This window comes from Scyliorhinus torazame, chromosome 6, assembly GCF_047496885.1.
Source record: "Scyliorhinus torazame isolate Kashiwa2021f chromosome 6, sScyTor2.1, whole genome shotgun sequence".
Lineage (NCBI taxonomy): Eukaryota > Metazoa > Chordata > Chondrichthyes > Carcharhiniformes > Scyliorhinidae > Scyliorhinus > Scyliorhinus torazame.
Window position 1 is genome coordinate 21,355,186 of NC_092712.1, and position 20,007 is coordinate 21,375,192.

A 20,007-nucleotide genomic window follows, 5' to 3' on the forward strand; every position below is an offset into this window, starting at 1 on the left:
GTATTCTTACCCTCTCGACATGAATCACTTTTGCCTGGTCCCAACACGGACTCCTGCGGAACACCATTCGTCATCTAGAATCCATTATTAAAGATTTTATAGCAGAGCACTTAGAAAACAGTGGCAGGATCAGACAGTCAGGATGGATTTATGAAGGGGAAATCATGCTTGACAAATCTACTAGAATTCTTTGAGTATGTAATAAGTAGAATTGATGAGGGGGAGCCAGTTGATGTGGTGTTTTTGGACTTTCAGAAGGCTTTTGACAAAGTCCCGCATAAGAGATTAGCGTGTAAAATGAAAGCACATGTGATTGGGGGAAGTGTATTGAGGTGGATAGAAAACTGGTTGGCAGACAGGAAACAAGGAGTAGGAATTAACAGGTCTTTTTCAAATTGGTAGGCAGTGACTAGCGGGGTACCACAGGGATCGGTGCTAGGACCCCAGCTACTCACAATATAGATTAATGATTTAGATGAGGGAACAAAATGTCATATTTCCAAATTTGCAGATGACACTAAGTTGGGTGGGAGGGTGAGCTGTGAGGAGGATGCAGAGATCCTTCAGTGTGATTTGGACAAGTTGAGTGAGTGGGAAAATGAATGGCAGATGCGGTATAATTTGGACAAATGCAAGGTTATCCACTTTGGTAGCAAAAACAAGAAGGCAGACAACTATCTGAATTGCCCCTCACACCATGGGCTCTTATCTTATTTAGCAACCTCCTGTATAGCACATTGTCAAAGGTCTTATGGAAATCCAAGTAGGTCATGTCCACTGCTTCGCCTTTGTCTAACTTCCATGTTACCTCCTCAAAGAATTATAACAAATTTGTCAGGCATGACCTCCCCTTGACGAAGCCGTGCTGTCTCAGTCCTATTTTATCATGCACTCCCAAACCCTGCAAATTCATCCTTAATAATAAACTCTAAAATCTTACCAATGACCAAAGTCAGGCTAACCGATCTATAATTTCCCATCTTCTGCCTCCCTCCCTTCTTAAACAGCAGTGTTGCATTAGCCATTTTCCAGTCCTCTGGGACCTTCTCTGCCTCCAGTAATTCCTGAAAGATCACCCCCCAATGTCTCCAGAATCTCCTCAGCTTTCTCCTTCAGAATCCTGGGGTGTAGTCCATCCGGTCCAGGTGATTTATCCATCTTCAGACCTTTCAGTTTTCCCAGAACCTTCTCCTTCGTGATGGCCACTACTCTCACCTCTGCCCCCTGATTCTCCTGGAGTTCTGGCATCCCACTGGTTTCTTCCACTGTGAAGACTGATGCAACATACCTATTTAGTTTCTCTGCTTTTTCTTTGATCTCTATTATTCTCCAGCCTCATTTTCCAGTGGTCAAATGTCCATTCTTGCTTCTCTCTTACCTTTTATATGTTGAAAAAAACCCTCTTTCAGTCTTCTTTTATGTTAATCGCTAGCTTGCGCTCATATTTCATCTTCTCCCTGCTTATTGCTGTTTTAGTTGTCCACTGCTTGCTCTTAAAACCTTCCCAATCCTCTACCTTCCCACTGATACTCACCACATTGAATGCTTTTTCTTTTGATCTTATGTTTTCACTGACATCCCTCGTGAGTCATGGTTTCCTTGTTCTCCCCTTAGCATGTTTCCTCCTCCTTTGGGATGCCTCCCGAATAACCCTCAAAAACTCCTGCCATTGCTGTTCCACCATCTTCCCTGCTAGGCTGCCAATCAACTCAAGCCAGCTCCTCCTTCAATTCTTTGTAGTTGCCCTTATTTAATTGCATTACCGTTACATCTGATTGCAGCTTCTCCCTCTCAAACTGCAGGGTGAATTCCACCATATTGTGGTCACTGCTCCCTAAGGGTTCCTTCACCTCAAGTTTCCCAATCAAATCTGCCTCATTACACATCACCAAATCCAGTTTTGCCTGTTCCCTGTTGGGCTCTGTCACAAGCTGCTCAAAAAAAAACATCTCTTACACATTTCACAAATTCCTTTTCTTGGGATCCACTACCAACCTGATTTTCCCAGTCCACCTGCATGTTGAAGTCCCCCATGATTATTGTAATATTGCCTTTTTTCTGCCTTTTCTATCTCCTGATTTATTTTCTGCCCCACATCCTGGCTACAGCCAGGGGGCCTGTATAATAATAATCTTTACTGTCACAAGTAGGCTTACATTAACACTGCAATGAAGTTACTGTGAAAAGCCCCTGGGTCGCCACATTCCGGCGCCTGTTCGGGTACACAGAGGGCAATGCACACGGTTATATTCCGATATTGTAAAATATATATTACTCTTTTTGTCTAGCCGAGTTGTTGAAATATAGACGTAGTCTTTCAGTGATGATAAAGTAATTTAATGAGTAATATAAAGTAATCTTGTGAGTTCATTTTATTTAATACTAAACTAGTAAAAAAACAACAAGGTTAAGGTATTAAATAAGATAATGATATATACTGATATCTATTAATTCTTCTCACTAGCTGTCTCCCTTCTGTACGCACTGCACTCCTGACACACACTCCTCCAGGAAAGAGCGGAAAAACCATTTTATAGGTCCTGATCTGATAGTGTGGCCATCTAGTGTTCAATTGCCTGTACTTGCTGAACATAGTCTGATCATGTATTACTACACACAGAGATCACTACATTTCCCTTTTTCTTTAACATTGACTTGTGTACACAAAAGAAAATTTACATTCGAAATGCAATGGTTTACATAGTACAGCAAACACTAGAATCACTTGAAAGTTCATAGGTTGAGTCTATTTGGTTTTCGTGGGCTTCGTTGTATCGAAAAAGTGTTCAAGCTTGGAGCCTGAATTAGTTGTTGTTTAAGCACTAACAAGTCATCATGAGGTGTTTAAATGGTCGAATTGCTTTTTGTTGTCTGACCTTGACTTTTTTCCTGTGCTTGTGGTATTGATTCTGTGTGTCATTTGCCTTGAAAGCTGTTTTGCTTCTTTGTCTTGGAGCAAATATGAATTCATGAAATTCATTGGCATATTTGTTTTGTGTGAACAATGTCCATGTTATGTTTGTACTCTTGCCGTGTTTTGGACTGTGCTGTAACATTGTCCTGTGGTTGCAGAGTTGTACCATGTTGCACAGGTTGATGTTTCGTTGTTGTTTCTGTTGTTATTTTCGGTGTATTTATTGTTGTTTTTATTGTACTCAATGACTGTTCCTTGTGGATAGTTTGAGTCATTCTCAAAGCTATTAGTATCAGTATCCTTGGTGGTATCTGATGTTTCATTGATCTTGGTGATATCAGTCATTTCTGGTTGATTTTCTTCATCTTTGATTGCTTGTAGGTTGTCAAGGATGGATGAGGTTTTAATCGATGCGGTCTCACTGGACTCATGTGTAGTTTTAGTTTGATTATTAAGTGCTTCTGTATAGTCGAGCTGAGATCTGTCAGTCTCGCTGTAATTTTGCACATCTTGTATAGAATCTACAGTGCAGAATGAGGCCATTTGGCCCATCGAGTCTGCACCGGCTCTTGGAAAGAGCATCCTACATAAGCCCACACCTCCACCATATGTCTGTAACCCAGTAACCCCACCTAACCTTTTTGGATACTAAGGGCAATTTTTGCATGGCCAATCCACCTAACCTGCACATATTTGGACTGTGGGAGCACCCAGAGGAAACCCACGGAGACACGGAGAGAAACTGCAAACTCCGCACAGACAGTGACCCAAGCCGGGAATCGAACCTGGGACCTTGGAGCTGAGAAGCAGCTGTGCGACCCACTGTGCTACCGAGCCCCCTATGTTGATTGTGATCTCTTTGTCACTATTCTTGCAGGCAGTGGTTAGACTTTCATTGTCTTCTTGTAGTTGTTTAACTGAGCTGGGTAGAATTTCATAGTCTTCTAGTTGCTCAAATAATTTGGATAGACCTTCATAGTCTTCTTCGTGCATGTTGTCACTCTGGAGTCTTGAATTGTTTCCATTCTGGAGTCTATCAACGATCTCTCTGTGGCGGCATCCATCGCTCTCTCTGTGGAGTCTTTCATCGCTCTCTGTGTGGAGTCGTGCAGCGTTCCCTCTGTGGAGATGATCAGCGCTCTCTCAATGGAATCGGTTAGTACTCTGTGTGGTGTTGTTTTCTTCTTGGCTATTTGACAGGTTGCTGTCATCCAATGTATCAACGATCTGCCATTCCATCATGGTACTGGATTCATTTACCATGAGTGGAGACGTATTGAGCTTTTCAACCGCGTTGCTGATGCTATGATCATCATATCCAAATAACTCAGCCATGTCTGAGTAGTATTCTTTAATAAACAAATCATCTTGTTTGCTATCGGATTTGCTAATGTGCTTTTCACTCTTTATGCTGCAAACTGCTTGTTCCATGGTGCTGCAAAAGTTATTTTCAACTGTTCGTTGAAGTTCAGGCATGGTTCTGCCTTTCGAGGTAAAGATTCTTGGTTTTGTAGCTTTAAAAGTGTAATTTTGAATTTTCGGGCAGTTTTCCTTTAACTGGGCATGTTCTGAGTCTTCTGACGTCATGATGCTCTTCACGTCATGTGTAGTCATCGATTGCGCATGCGCAAATCGATCCTCCTCCAGAGTGCGCTCTTTTTGCAACTGCGCAGGCGCAGCTTATCACGCATGCGCAGAACGGTATTTTGCCGGTTTGCGTCTTTTCTGGATGTGCGTACTGCTCTCGCTCAAGATGGATGCCATTCAAAATGTGCGTCTTCATCGAGTGTGATACTGCCTCGATCTCATGGTAAGATCTCACGCCATTTTCACAAATGTTATTGTCTAGGTATTCATTATATTGATTCTTTGATTGTTCGTGATATAAACACTTTTCCATTGCTATCTTTAGTGTTAAATCATTTTGCTTTAAGAGTTCTTGCCTTAAGCTTTCATCTCTTAGTCCACAAACTATCTGATCATGAATCTTAGAATCATGCAACATTAAAAAATTACAGGAGCGTGAGAGAAGTCTCAGATCAGTTATGAAGCTATTAACAGATTCTCCAATCTTTTGCACTCGCTTATAAAATTAAATCCCTCCAAAATGTTGTTTGTTTGCATTCTGCAGTGATCATCGAATTTAGCGATTATATGTTCAAATTTAGATTTATCTTCGCCTGTAGCAAAAATAAAGCAGTTGTAGATTTCAATTGCTTGCTGTCCTGCTAGGGACAGAAGCAAAGCGATTCGTCTAGCTTCTGAAGCAGTATTCAAATCACTAGCTTCCAGATAAAGCTGGAATTGTTGCTTAAACAGTCTCCAATTAAGATTAAGGTTACCGGTTGTCTTCAGATATCTGGGAGTCTGTACTTGGTCCATCGAAAATTGATTCGTTATCGAGGATTCAGTTTCTGCGATGACTTCACCAGTCGAATAGTCGGTATTGGTACTTTACCTTCTTTGTTTGAATTTACTTACTAGTCTTTCTTAAAGCTTATTCTGACCTGGTACTATGTTATATTATATTTACACTCCTTGGTACTATGTTATATTACAATATTGTAATATATATATTACTCTTTTTGCCAATCCAAGTTGTTGAAATATAGATGTAGTCTTCCAGTGATGATAAAGTAATTTAATGAGTAATATAAAATAATCTCGTGAGTTCTTTTTATTTAATACTGAACTAGTAAACAAACAAATTACTGTAGATTAAACTATTAAATAAGATAATGTTATATACTGATATATATTAACTTCTTCTCTCTAGCTGCCCCGCTTCTGTACACACTGCACTCCTGACACACTCTCCTCTAGGAAAGAGCGGGAAAACCTTTTTATAGGTCCTGATAGTGTGGCCACCTAGTGTTCAATTATCTGTACTTGCTTAACATAGTCTGATCATGTATTACTACACACAGAGATCACTGCAAGCACGTCTGTCGGGACTTGTGGGAGGAAACCAGAGCACCTAGAGGAAATCCACGCAGACACGGGGAGAACATGCAGACTGCGCATGGACAGTGACCCAAGCCGGGAATCGAACCTGGCACCCTGATGCTGTAAAGCAACAGTGCCACTCACTCTCATCAGGGTCTTTTTTCCATTGCAATTGCTCAACTCTACCGACACAGACTCTACGCCTTCTGACCCCATGTCACTTCTTGCTGTCGCTTTAATTTGGTTGCTTACTAATAAGGAAACCCCACCCCTCTGCCCAGCTGCCTTTCCTTTGATAGGACACATATCCTTGGATATTTAGATCCAAGCCCTGATCCCCTTGCAGCCACGACTCTGTGAAGCCCACAACACCGTACCCGCCAATTTCAAATTAAATGGTCGATCCGTAATTTTAAAAAGTAGCGCCTAGTTCTCGATTCTCCCACAAGAGGAACGATCAGTCACACCATTTTTCATGTGGGCGGAAAAACATTTCCAAGGGCCTGAAACCTGCAGTCCAGATCGTGCCGCCAAGGCGAGCGGCAATGGCACGTTTTTTTCATCGAAAGTCACACTTTGTCATTTTTTACAGAAAGTTCCACCCATCGTCTCCCCGCGCGCCTCTCCCCTTCAAACTGAATGTAAAATTCAATCATAGTTGCTACCTGAGGATACCTTCACTATCGAATTATTAATGATTCAAATCTCATTGCACAATACCAAGTCTAGTATAGCCTGCTCCAGAATGTACTGTTTTAAGAAACTATCTGGGAAACATTTTATGAACTCCCCATCTAGGCTACCTTTGCCCATCCAACTTTCCCAGTCTATATCTACCCCCCCTCCCCCCCACCCCCCCCCCCCCCCCCCCGAGCCCCTTTATTATTTTCAGCATCTTGATTATATTAATTTAAACTTTATACAACCCTCAGTGAAACAAGATGAGTTGGTGCAACATGCTAACCGCTGGTTTAATATCCATGAGTGCACTCTACCCCTTCAAGGCTTAACCTGGCTCTACAAGTTGGAGTGGCAGGTTTCCAGAGGATTCTTGTCACAAATGAACAGCCTTTTTTACATAGTAATTGAGGGGGACAGATTCCAAATGACCAGGTTTACTGAATTTAATTCCATGACTTGTCACCATGGGGTTTTCAATGGATTACTGCTGGATTCTGAGTTCAGTCCCATAATCACAACATCACCAGATCCTCAAACAGCCTCACATCCGTTTTGTGCAGATTTCTAGTTGCTGTTTGCTGACCTATTCCATTGTCTTGGGGTTTTACAACTAATTGAAATGTTTGAAGTTGTTCTCGGACAATAAGAGATGATATTATCAACCTCTTCACGTATCCTTTTGGTCTTTATTCAACTTACCAAGTAACTCCACATCGTCAAAACCGCTTGCTGCCAAAACAGAATGAAATGTTTCAGTACAAACCCTGCGCATCAACAAACATCTCAAATACTGTGCTTATGTGCTATTGGGCCAATAACGTTGTTTGCGTAATTAATAAATGAGATGAACAATTAAAAAAAGATGCATAAAGTTACTTTTTATTCTTTGGAACCAAGCCATCCAGGAATGTACGGCGAGATTCTCCGTTCCTGAGACTAAGGGCTGGATTCTCAAATTTTGAGGCTATGTCCGGAGGACGTGTCCAGTCTTATGGTGAAACAGTCGGTGGCGCCCCCGCATCGATGCTCCGCCCGGTGAGGTGCTAGCAGCCACGCCACGTAAAACTCTCAGCATTCCCAACAGAAACGGCCAGCAGTGCAGAAAAAAGAATGCACAACGTCCTTAGGGCGGCAGGGATGGGTAGGCAGCACTGTGCCCCTGGTACCAACCCTGTTCCACACACCCATAACCCGAACCCCCCCCCACCCGGAGAGCGGCCGAACCCCCACTCTGCACCACATGCCGGTACCCACACCGGCCGCCATAGACGGGTGCCCTTGCCACTGGAGCCACCAGCTGCCCACCCTCAAGGCGGCTGCATGCATTGGACTATCTAACACTGTCATCTTCTGTTTCTACACCACCACAGGAGGGAGACCACCGGACCTGCGGCACCTCACCATTGCAGAGCAGGGGGCCCTGGACGTGGTCGGCAGCCCGGAGTAAAGGGACGTCGCCGAGTGGAGTTTGCCCGAGGGCGAGCAAGTGGGACCCCGAGCAGTTGTGATTCCCCATGACACATGTGCCAACACCATCCCCACACCAGCCTCAACCCACACCAGCCTCAACCCACACCACCCTTACCCGACACCACCAACACAACCCAGACCACCCTCACTCCCACACCACCTTCCTCCTACACCACCCCCACATCAGCACCCCCCACCCCCACCCATGAGCCCACCATCACCCCCCGCCCCCCCAGCCCGCCGTCTAATCTTGTGTCTTGTGTTTTACAGAACCTGCTGGAGATGAGATGCATCCATTTGGCGTCCCCGCCCCCAGCCAGTGCCACAACCGGAGACCCCCCGTGAGCCGAGCATCGATGGGAGCAGTTTGGATATCAGCCCTGCAGGTGCAGTTGGAGGAGTCCAACCCATGTGCAGTAGGAAGAGGTGGTGCCGACAATGCGTGCCGCCCAGGCCAACAACATATGGGTGGCGTCCGTGGTGGAGGCACTGAGGGGGGGGGGCGATGGTTTCGGCTATGGATGTTGATGTCCGATGCCGGGGCATTCTCTGCGGGCGCTAGCCGAGGACCAGGACAAGGTTACCATCTCACAGGCAACCATGTACCAGGGCCACCTGGACATTGCAGTGGCCCTCCTGAGCGTGGCCCAGTCACAGCAGGCCATGGCTGGGAAAATTGGCGGTGGCATTGCTCAGGCGCTGGCTGACGTGGCACAGACACAGAGGGAGGTGGACCAGTTCCAGAGATTAAGCAGACACTGGCTGATGTGACACAAATCCAGAAGGTAGTGACACAGTCACAGCGTGATGTGGCGCAGTCCCAGATGGAGATGGTCCCTATGATCCATGGCCACGAGCGTGCGAACCCTGGTCAGGACCAGAGTGAGTCTCCAGGACTGGCAGCGTCAGGGGGCGGGGAAGCCTCAGGGTACAGTTCCGCTCACAACCCAGTCCCAAGGGGTAGCTCGGGGCCATCGGGCATCCCGAGGGAGGAGGAAGTGATGGGGCCCATGCTGGTGACTCCCGCAGGGGAGGTACCGGAACACCGCAGCACGTCGGACTCCCCCCTCCTGTCCCTGGTGGGCAACGGGCAGAACGGGGTGGCACGATGCCAACCGGGACATCCAAGCAGCAGCCAGGCCTGTTCGCCGCAGAAGATGCCCGCCAACTGGAACACAGGTCACAGGGCAGGAATCACAGCTGGCCGCCTCCACTCCTGCTGTACCATCTGAGCCCGTAAGGCCAGGACGTTAGCCACCAGTTAAGTTGGCAATGGTGCAGGGCACAATTTAGTTACAGGGGCTAGGGCATAGATCTTTAATATTTGTTCACATTAAACATCTGTGAGCTGGTCTAAGCTGGCCGGAGGAGGTGGGGGGGGGGAAATCATAGAATTTACAGTGTAGAAGTAGGCCATTTGGCCCATCGGGTCTGCACCAGCCCTTGGAAAGAGCACCCACTTGAGCCCATGCCTCCACCCTATCCCCGTAATCCAGTAACCCAACCTGACCTTTTTGTTTGGACACTAAGGGGTAATTTATCATGGCCAATCCACCCAACCTGCACATCTTTTGGACTGTGGGAGGAAACCAGAGCACCCGGAGGAAACCCACACAGACACGGGGAGAGCGTGCAGACTCCACACGGACAGTGACCCAAGCCAAGAATCAAACCTGGGTTCCTGGAGCTGTGCTAACCACTGTGCTACTGTGCTGCCGGGTGGACGTTGGGGAATGGGAGGATGTTGTAGGTGGCCTGGGCTCCAAACACCCCCTCTCAACGCTCCCCCCTCCCCACAACTGTGATCCCAGCGGTTCAGTGGCAGGGTGTGATGGAATGACCAGCTTGCAAGCAGGAATCGTCCAGGTGAACCTTGGGCAGGAGTCAAATGTTGGCATATGATGCGTAGCACCAGAGCTCATCGCAGAGTGGGTTGTCATCATCCTCTATCCCATGGGCCAGAACCGCTCTTACTGCAGCTCCAGTTGATTCATCTGAGGAAGGAGCAGTGCTCCGAAAGCTCGTGATTCGAAACAAACCTGTTGGACTTTAACCTGGTGTTGTAGGACTTCTTACTATAATAATCACTTATTGTCACAAGTAGGCTTCAATGAAGTTACTGTTTAAATCCCCTAGTCGCCACATTCCTGTTCGGGGAGGCCGGTTGAACCCGCATTGCTGCCTTGCTCTGCATTATAAACCAGCTAAACCAGCCCTGACAGCAGGTAAGGCAGATGAACTTAGTTCACTTATTAGTACTTGGAATTATGATGTTGTGGCTATCACAGAAACATGGTCAAAAGAAGGGCAGGGTTGGCAGCTGAACGTTGGAGGATATAGATGCTCCAGGAGAGATAGAGGGGGATGTAAAAGGGGTGGGTGAGTAGCATTACTGGTTAAGGAGAATATTATAGCCGTACTGCGGGAGGACACCTCGGAGGCCTCATACAATGAGGCATTCTGGGTAGAGCTCAGGAACAGGAAAGGGGCAATCACAATGTTGGGCATTTATTAGAGCCCCCCCAGCTGCCAGCGAGAGATAGAGGAGCAGATAGGTAGAGAGATTTTGGACAGGTGCAAAAGTAACGGGGTTACTGTCGTAGGGGATTTTAATTTCCTCTATATTGACTGGGACTCACTTAGTGCTCGGGGTTGGATGGGGCAGAGTTTGTAAGGTGTATCCAGGAAGGCTTCTTGATGCAATATGTAGAGAGTCCAACTCGGGAAGGGGCAGTACTGGACCTGGTATTGGGGAATGAGCCTGGACAGGTGGTTGAGCTTTCAGTAGGGGAACATTTTGGGAGGAGTGACCACAATTTGATAGGTTTTAGGGTACTTTTGGACAGGTTTGAGGGTAACCCTCATGTTAAGGTGCTAAATTGGGGAAAGGCAAATTATTGTAACATTAGACATGAATTGAAGAATTTGGATTGGGTGCGGCTGTTGGAGGGTAAATCAACATCGGACATGTGGGAGATTTTCAAGCGACAGTTGATTAGGATTCGAGAAAGTCAGGTTCCTGAGAGAACAAAGGATAAGTATGGGAAGTTTCGGGAGCCTTGGATAACGAGGGATATTGTGAACCACATAAAAAAGAAACAGGAGACTTTTGTACGGTCTGGAAGGGTGGGGACAGTCGAACACTTTGAGGAGTATAAAGAAAGTCAGGAAGTACTTGAGCGGGAAATTAGGAGGCCGAGGAGGTATCATGAAAAGTCCTTGGCAAGTAGGATTAAGGTGAATCCCAAAGCTTTTTATTCAAATGTAAAAAGCAAGAGGGTGGCCAGGGAAAGGATTGGACCACTTGAAAAATGAAAATCGCTTATTGTCACGAGTAGGCTTCAAATGAAGTTACTGTGAAAAGCCCCTAGTCGCCACATTCCGGCGCCTGTTCAGGGAGGCTGGTACGGGAATCGAACCGTGCTGCTGGCCTGCATTGGTCTGCTTTTAAAAGCCAGCGATTTAGCCAGGACAGTGGGGGGAATCTATGTGTTCAGCCAGAGGAAATGGATGAGGTACGAAATAACTTTGCATCAGTGTTCACCAAAGAAAAGGACTTTGTGGAAGATGATTCTTGGGTAGGGTGTGTGGATAGTCTGGATCATGTTGACATCAAAAAGGAGGAGGTATTGGGTGATTAAAAAGATATCAAGGTAAATAGGTCTGCTGGGCTGGATGGGATTTACCCCAGAATACTGAGTGAAACAAGGGAAGAAATTCCTGTGGCCTTGACTGACAACTTTGTATCCTCATTGGCTACATGTGGGTACTGCTGTTTAAGAAAGGTCGCAGGGATAATCCTGGAAACTATAGGTCGGTGAGCCTCACATTGGCAGTAGGTAATTTATTGGAGAAAATTCTCATGGATAGGTTTTATATCCATTTGGAAACAAATGGACTCATTAGCAATAGACACCATGGTTTTGTGAAGGGGAGGTTGTGCCTCACTAACTTGATGAGTTGTTTGTAGTATACATGAATGATTTGGAGGAAAATGTAGCCGGTCTGATTAGGAAGTTTGTGGATGACACCAAGATTGGTGGAGTGGCAGATAGTGTTGAGGATTGTCAGAGGATACAGCAGGACATAGATAGGTTGGAGACATGGGCAGAGAAATGGCAAATGGAGTTTAATCCAGACAAATGTGAGGTAATGCATTTTGGTAGGTCTAACATAGAGGGGAAAGATACTGTAAATGGCAAAACTTTTAGGAATATAGAAAGTCAGAGAGATCTGGGTGTGCAGGTCCACAGACCGTTGAAAGTGGCAACACAAGTGGACAAGGTAGTCAAGAATGGAATGCTTGCCTTCATTGGACGGCCATGATGTGGAGATGCCGGTGTTGGACTGGGGTGAGCACAGTAAGAAGTCTTACAACACCAGGTTAAAGTCCAACAGGTTTGTTTCAAACACTAGCTTTCGGAGCACTGCTCCTTCCTCAGGTGAGTGAAGAGGTATGTTCCAGAAACATATATATATATAGACAAAGTCAAAGATGCAAGACAATGCTTTGAATGCGAGCATTTGCAGGTAATTAAGCCTTTACAGATCCAGAGATATGGGTAAACCCAGGTTAAAGAGGTGTGAATTGTCTCAAGCCAGGACAGTTAGTAGGATTTCGCAAGCCCAGGCCAGATGGTAGGGGATGAATGTAATGCGACATGAATCCCAGGTCCCGGTTGAGGCCGCACTCATGTGTGCGGAACTTGGTTATAAGTTTCTACTCGGCGATTTTGCGTTGTTGCGTGTCCTGAAGGCTGCCTTGGAGAACGCTTACCTGTAGATTATCGGCTGAATACCCTTGACTGCTGAAGTGTTCCCCGACTGGAAGGGAACATTCCTGCCTGCCGATTGTCGCGTGCTGTCCGTTCATCCATTGTCGCAGCGTCTGCATGGTCTCGCCAATGTACCACGCTTTGGGAATCCTCTCCTGCAGCGAATGAGGTAGACAACGTTGGCCGAGTCGCACGAGTATGTACCACGTACCGAGTGGGTGGTGTTCTCAGGGTAATGGTGGTACCCATGTCGATGATCTGGCACGTCTTGCAGAGATTGCCATGGCAGGGTTGTGTGGTGTCGTGGTCACTGTTCTGAAGGCTGGGTAGTTTGCTGCAAACAATGGTTTGTTTGAGGTTGCGCGGTTGTTTAAAGGCAAGAAGTGGGGGTGTGGGGATGACCTTGGCAAGATGTTCACCTTCATCGATGATGTGTTGAAGGCTGTGAAGATGATTTTGTAGTATTTCCGCTCCCGGGAAGTACTGGACGACGAAGGATACTCTGTCGGTTGTGTCCTGTGTTTGGCTTCTGAGGAGGCCGGTGCGGTTTTTCGCTGTGGCGCGTTGGAACTGTTGATCGATGAGTCGAACGCCATATCCCGTTAGTACGAGCGCATCTTCCAGCATTTGTAGATGTCTGTTACGCTCCTCCTTGTCTGAGCAGACCCTTGTCCACAGGGGATGTCTTCTTTAATGTGTTTAGGGTGGAAGCTGGAGAAGTGGAGCATCGTGAGGTTATCCGTGGGCTTGCGGTAAAGTGAAGTGCTGAGGTGACTGTCCTTGATGGAGATGAGTGTGTCCAAGAATGCAACTGATTTTGGAGAGTAGTCCATGGTGAGTCTGATGGTTGGATGGAACTTATTGATGTCATCGTGTCGTCGTTTTAGTGATTCTTCGCCGTGGGTCCAAAGGAAAAAAATGTCATCGATGTGTCTGGTGGATAACGTTGGTTGAAGGTCTGTGAGGTGAGGAGGTCTTGTTCAAACTTGTGCATGAAGATGTTAGCATATTGAGGTGCGAATTTGGTCCCCTTGGCTGTCCCGTGCGTCTGGATGAAGAACTTGTTGTCGAAGGTGAAGGCGTTGTGATACAGAATGAAGCGGGTGAGTTGCAGAATTGCGTCTGGAGATTGGCAGTTGTCGGTGTTGAGTACTGAGGCTGTAGCAGCAATGCCGTTGTCATGGGGGATGCTGGGGAGTGGTATAGGGGGATGCTGGGGATGCTGGTATAGAGTGCTGAGACGTCCATTGTGACGAGGAATGTTCCTGGTTCAACTAGTCCATGGGTGCTGAGTTTCTGTAAGAAGTCCGTCGTGTCGCGACAGTAGCTGGGCGTTTCTTGTATGATGGGTTTCAAGATGCCCTCGATGTAGCCAGAGAGGTCCTCACACAGGGTTCCATTGCCTGAAACGATAGGACGGCCTGCTGTGTTGGCCTTGTGTATTTTCGGGAGGCAGTAGAGATCTGCAACGCGGGAAGTACGTGGGATGAGAGCACGGAGGGTGCTCCGAAGGTCTGGATCCAAGGTCTTGATCAGTCTGTTGAGTTGGCGGGTATGTTCCTTGCTCAGATCTATTGTTTCAGGCAATGGGGCCCTGTGTGAGAACCTCTCTGGCTACATCGAGGGCATCTTGAAACCCATCATACAAGGAACGCCCAGCTTCTGTCGCGACACGACGGACTTCCTGCAGAAACTCAGCACCCAATAACAGTTGAACCAGGAACATTCCTCGTCACAATGGACGTCTCGGCACTCTACACCAGCATCCCCCATGACGACGGCATTGCTGCAACAGCCTCAGCACTCAACACCGACAACTGCCAATCTCCAGACGCAATTCTGCAACTCACCCGCTTCATTCTGGATCACAACGCCTTCACCTTCGACAACAAGTTCTTCATCCAAACGCACAGAACAGCCATGGGGACCAAATTCGCACCTCAGTATGCTAACATCTTCATACACAAGTCTGAACAAGACCTCCTCACCGCACAGGACCTTCAACCGACGTTATACACCAGATACGTCGATGACATTTTTTTCCTTTGCACCCACGGCGAAGAATCACTGAAACGACTACACGATGACATCAAATAGTTCCATCCAACCATTAAACTCACCATGGACTACTCTCCAAAATCAGTTGCATTCTTGGACACACTCGTCTCCATCAAGGACGGTCACCTCAGCACTTCACTTTACCGCAAGCCCACGGATAACCTCACGATGCTCCACTTCTCCAGCTTCCACCCTAAACACATTAAAGAAGCCATCCCCTATGGACAAGCTCTCCGTATACACAGGATCTGCTCAGACAACGAGGCGCGTAACAGACATCTACAGACGTTGAAGGATGCCCTCATACGAACGGGATATGGCGCTCGACTCATCGATCGACAGTTCCAACGCGCCACAGCAAAAAACGCACTGACCTCCTCAGAAGACAAACACGGGACACAACCGACAGAGTACCCTTCGTCATCCAGTACTTCCCCGGAGCGAAAAACTACAACATTTTCTTTGCAGCCTTCATCACATCATCGATGAAGATGAACACCTTGCCAAGGTCATCCCCACACCCCCACTTCTTGCCTTTAAACAACCGCGCAACCTCAAACAAACCATTGTTTGCAGCAAACTACCCAGTCTTCAGAACAGTGACCACGACACCACACAACCCTGCCATGGCAATCTCTGCAAGATGTGCCAGATCATCGACATGGGTACCACCATTACACGTGAGAACACCACCCACCAGGTACGTGGTACATAATCATGCAACTCAGCCAACGTTGTCTACCTCATGCACTGCAGGAGAGGATGTCCCGAAGCGTGGTACATTGGCGAGACCATGCAGACGCTGCGACAACAGATGAACGGACATCGCATGACAATCACCAGGCAGAAATGTTCCCTTCCAGTCGGGGAACACTTCAGCAGTCAAGGGCATTCAGCCTCTGATCTCCGGGTAAGCGTTCTCCAAGGTAGCCTTCAGGACACGCGACAACGCAAAATCGCCGAGTAGAAACTTATAGCCAAGTTCTGCACACATGAGTACGGCCTCACCCGGGACCTTGGATTCATGTCGCATTACATTCATCCCCCACCATCTGGCCTGGGCTTGCAAAATCCTACCAACTGTCCTATTGAGACAATTCACACCTCTTTAACCTGGGGTTACCCCTATCTCTGGATCTGTAAAGACTTAATTACCTGCAAATGCTCACATTCAAAGCATTGTCTTGCTTCTTTGACTTTGTCTATATATATGTTTCTGGAACCCACCTCTTCACTCACCTGAGGAAGGAGCAGTGCTCCGAAAGCTAGTGTTTGAAACAAACCTGTTGGAATTTAACCTGGTGTTGTCAGACTTCATTGGACGGGGCATTGAGTATAAAAATTGGCAAGTCATGCTCCAGTTGTGTACACGGGAGGGTTTAAACTAGTATGGCAGGGGGGTGGGCACGGGAGCAATAGGTCAGAAGGTGAGAGCATTGAGGGAGAACTAGGGAATAGGGACAGTGTGGCTCTGAGGCAGAGCAGACGGGGAGAAGTTGCTGAACACAGCGGGTCTGGTGGCCTGAAGTGCATATGTTTTAATGCAAGGAGCATTACGGGTAAGGCAGATGAACTTAGAGCTTGGATTAGTACTTGGAACTATGATGTTGTTGCCATTACAGAGACCTGGTTGAGGGAAGGGCAGGATTGGCAGCTAAACGTTCCAGGATTTAAATGTTTCAGGCGGGATAGAGGGGGATGTAAAAGGGGAGGCGGAGTTGCGCTACTTGTTCGGGAGAATATCACAGCTATACTGCGAGAGGACACCTCAGAGGGCAGTGAGGCTATATGGGTAGAGATCAGGAATAAGAAGGGTGCAGTCACAATGTTGGGGGTATACTACAGGCCTCCCAACAGCCAGCGGGAGATAGAGGAGCAGATAGGTAGACAGATTTTGGAAAAGAGTAAAAACAACAGGGTTGTGGTGATGGGAGACTTCAACTTCCCCAATATTGACTGGGACTCACTTAGTGCCAGGGGCTTAGACGGGGCGGAGTTTGTAAGGAGCATCCAGGAGGGCTTCTTAAAACAATATGTAAACAGTCCATCTAGGGAAGGGGCGGTACTGGACCTGGTATTGGGGAATGAGCCCGGCCAGGTGGTAGATGTTTCAGTAGGGGAGCATTTCGGTAACAGTGACCACAATTCAGTAAGTTTTAAAGTACTGGTGGACAAGGATAAGAGTGGTCTGAGGATGAATGTGCTAAATTGGGGGAAGGCTAATTATAACAATATTAGGCGGGAACTGAAGAACATAGATTGGGGGCGGATGTTTGAGGGCAAATCAACATCTGACATGTGGGAGGCTTTCAAGTGTCAGTTGAAAGGAATACAGGACAGGCATGTTCCTGTGAGGAAGAAAGATAAATACGGCAATTTTCGGGAACCTTGGATGACGAGTGATATTGTAGGCCTCGTCAAAAAGAAAAAGGAGGCATTTGTCAGGGCTAAAAGGCTGGGAACAGACGAAGCCTGTGTGGCATATAAGGAAAGTAGGAAGGAACTTAAGCAAGGAGTCAGGAGGGCTAGAAGGGGTCATGAAAAGTCATTGGCAAATAGGGTTAAGGAAAATCCCAAGGCTTTTTACACGTACATAAAAAGCAAGAGGGTAGCCAGGGAAAGGGTTGGCCCACTGAAGGATAGGCAAGGGAATCTATGTGTGGAGCCAGAGGAAATGGGCGAGGTACTAAATGAATACTTTGCATCAGTATTCACCAAAGAGAAGGAATTGGTAGATGTTGAATCTGGAGAAGGGGGTGTAGATAGCCTGGGTCACATTGTGATCCAAAAAGACGAGGTGTTGGGTGTCTTAAAAAATATTAAGGTAGATAAGTCCCCAGGGCCTGATGGGATCTACCCCAGAATACTGAAGGAGGCTGGAGAGGAAATTGCTGAGGCCTTGACAGAAATCTTTGGATCCTCGCTGTCTTCAGGGGATGTCCCGGAGGACTGGAGAATAGCCAATGTTGTTCCTCTGTTTAAGAAGGGTAGCAAGGATAATCCCGAGAACTACAGGCCGGTGAGCCTTACTTCAGTGGTAGGGAAATTACTGGAGAGAATGCTTCGAGACAGGATCTACTCCCATTTGGAAGCAAATGGGTGTATTAGTGAGAGGCAGCACGGTTTTGTGAAGGGGAGGTCGTGTCTCACTAACTTGATAGAGTTTTTCGAGGAGGTCACTAAGATGATTGATGCAGGTAGGGCAGTAGATGTTGTCTATATGGACTTCAGTAAGGCCTTTGACAAGGTCCCTCATGGTAGACTAGTACAAAAGGTGAAGTCACACGGGATCAGCGGTGAACTGGCAAGGTGGATACAGAACTGGCTAGGCCATAGAAGGCAGAGGGTAGCAATGGAGGGATGCTTTTCTAATTGGAGGGCTGTGACCAGTGGTGTTCCACAGGGATCAGTGCTGGGACCTTTGCTCTTTGTAGTATATATAAATGATTTGGAGGAAAATGTAACTGGTCTGATTAGTAAGTTTGCAGACGACACAAAGGTTGGTGGAATTGCGGATAGCGATGAGGACTGTCTGAGGATACAGCAGGATTTAGATTGTCTGGAGACTTGGGCGGAGAGATGGCAGATGGAGTTTAATCCGGATAAATGTGAGGTAATGCATTTTGGAAGGGCTAATGCAGGTAGGGAATATACAGTGAATGGTAGAACCCTCAAGAGTATTGAAAGTCAAAGAGATCTAGGAGTACAGGTCCACAGGTCATTGAAAGGGGCAACACAGGTGGAGAAGGTAGTCAAGAAGGCATACGGCATGCTTGCCTTCATTGGCCGGGGCATTGAGTATAAGGATTGGCAAGTCATGTTGCAGCTGTATAGAACCTTAGTTAGGCCACACTTGGAGTATAGTGTTCAATTCTGGTCGCCACACTACCAGAAGGATGTGGAGGCTTTAGAGAGGGTGCAGAAGAGATTTACCAGAATGTTGCCTGGTCTGGAGGGCATAAGCTATGAAGAGCGATTGAATAAACTCGGTTTGTTCTCACTGGAACGAAGGAGGTTGAGGGGCGACCTGATAGAGGTATAAAAAATTATGAGGGGCATAGACAGAGTGGATAGTCAGAGGCTTTTCCCCAGGGTAGAGGGGTCAATTACTAGGGGGCATAGGTTTAAGGTGAGAGGGGCAAGGTTTAGAGTAGATGTACGAGGCAAGTTTTTTACGCAGAGGGTAGTGGGTGCCTGGAACTCACTACCGGAGGAGGTAGTGGAAGCAGGGACGATAGGGACATTTAAGGGGCATCTTGACAAATATATGAATAGGATGGGAATAGAAGGATACGGACCCAGGAAGTGTAGAAGATTGTAGTTTAGTCGGGCAGTATGGTCGGCACGGGCTTGGAAGGCCGAAGGGCCTGTTCCTGTGCTGTACATTTCTTTGTTCTTTGTTTGTTTGTATAAAACCCTGGTAAGACCACACTTGGAATATTGCGTACAATTCTGGTCGTCACACTCCCAGAAGGATGTGGAGGCTTTGGAGATGGTGCAGAAGAGGTTTACCAGGATGTTGCCTGGTCTGGAGGGTGTTATCTATGTGGAGAGGCAGGATGACTCGGACTGTTTTCATTAGAAAGACGGCAATTGAGGGGTGACCTGATAGAGGTCTACAAGATTATGAGGTGCATGAATAGAGTGGATGGGCAGGCACTCTTTCCCAGGGTGCAGGGGTCAGTCACCAGGAGGCATAGGTTTAAGGTCCGTGGGGCAAAGTTTAGAAATGTATGAGGTAGGTTTTTTTACACAGGCGTTGTCAGGAGAGGCTGTGGAAGCAGATACATTAACGGCATTCAAAGGCATTTTGACAAAGACATGGATAGGATGGCTATGGAGGGATTTGGCACATGGAAGTGCTGAGGATTTTGACCAAGCTTGGTATCATGACCGGAGTAATGTGGAGAACCTGTCCTAGTGAGTGAAGGTCTGCCCGGGTACCCTTTTATGACTCCATGAGGTAGCAGCAGAGTGGGTGATTTCCTGCCTGCCACACCCTGCCCCGCCTCACCACAGTCTTTGCCAAGTCTCTCCCGGATGCATAATTAATGAGCTGTAATGCGGAAGATCGCCCTGCCACTCAGTGGGAATTATGACGAATTTCCCACCCACGCAATACTTAGCTTCCAGGACAGAAAATTCCGATCATAGTAAAATTCT

At 47.0% G+C, this 20,007-nt stretch overlaps 1 protein-coding gene across 6 annotated transcripts in view; it reads right to left on the reverse strand.

Moving 5' to 3' along the window:
- LOC140424705 (uncharacterized) overlaps positions 1-20,007 on the reverse strand; it is a 429,538-nt gene that overhangs the window by 400,406 nt on the left and 9,125 nt on the right. For all 6 annotated transcript variants that reach the window (XM_072508006.1, XM_072508009.1, XM_072508004.1 and 3 more), the window contains exon 3: positions 7,241-7,270. In XM_072508006.1, the coding sequence (XP_072364107.1) occupies positions 7,241-7,270 (30 nt within the window). The remainder of the gene's footprint in view (positions 1-7,240; positions 7,271-20,007) is intronic.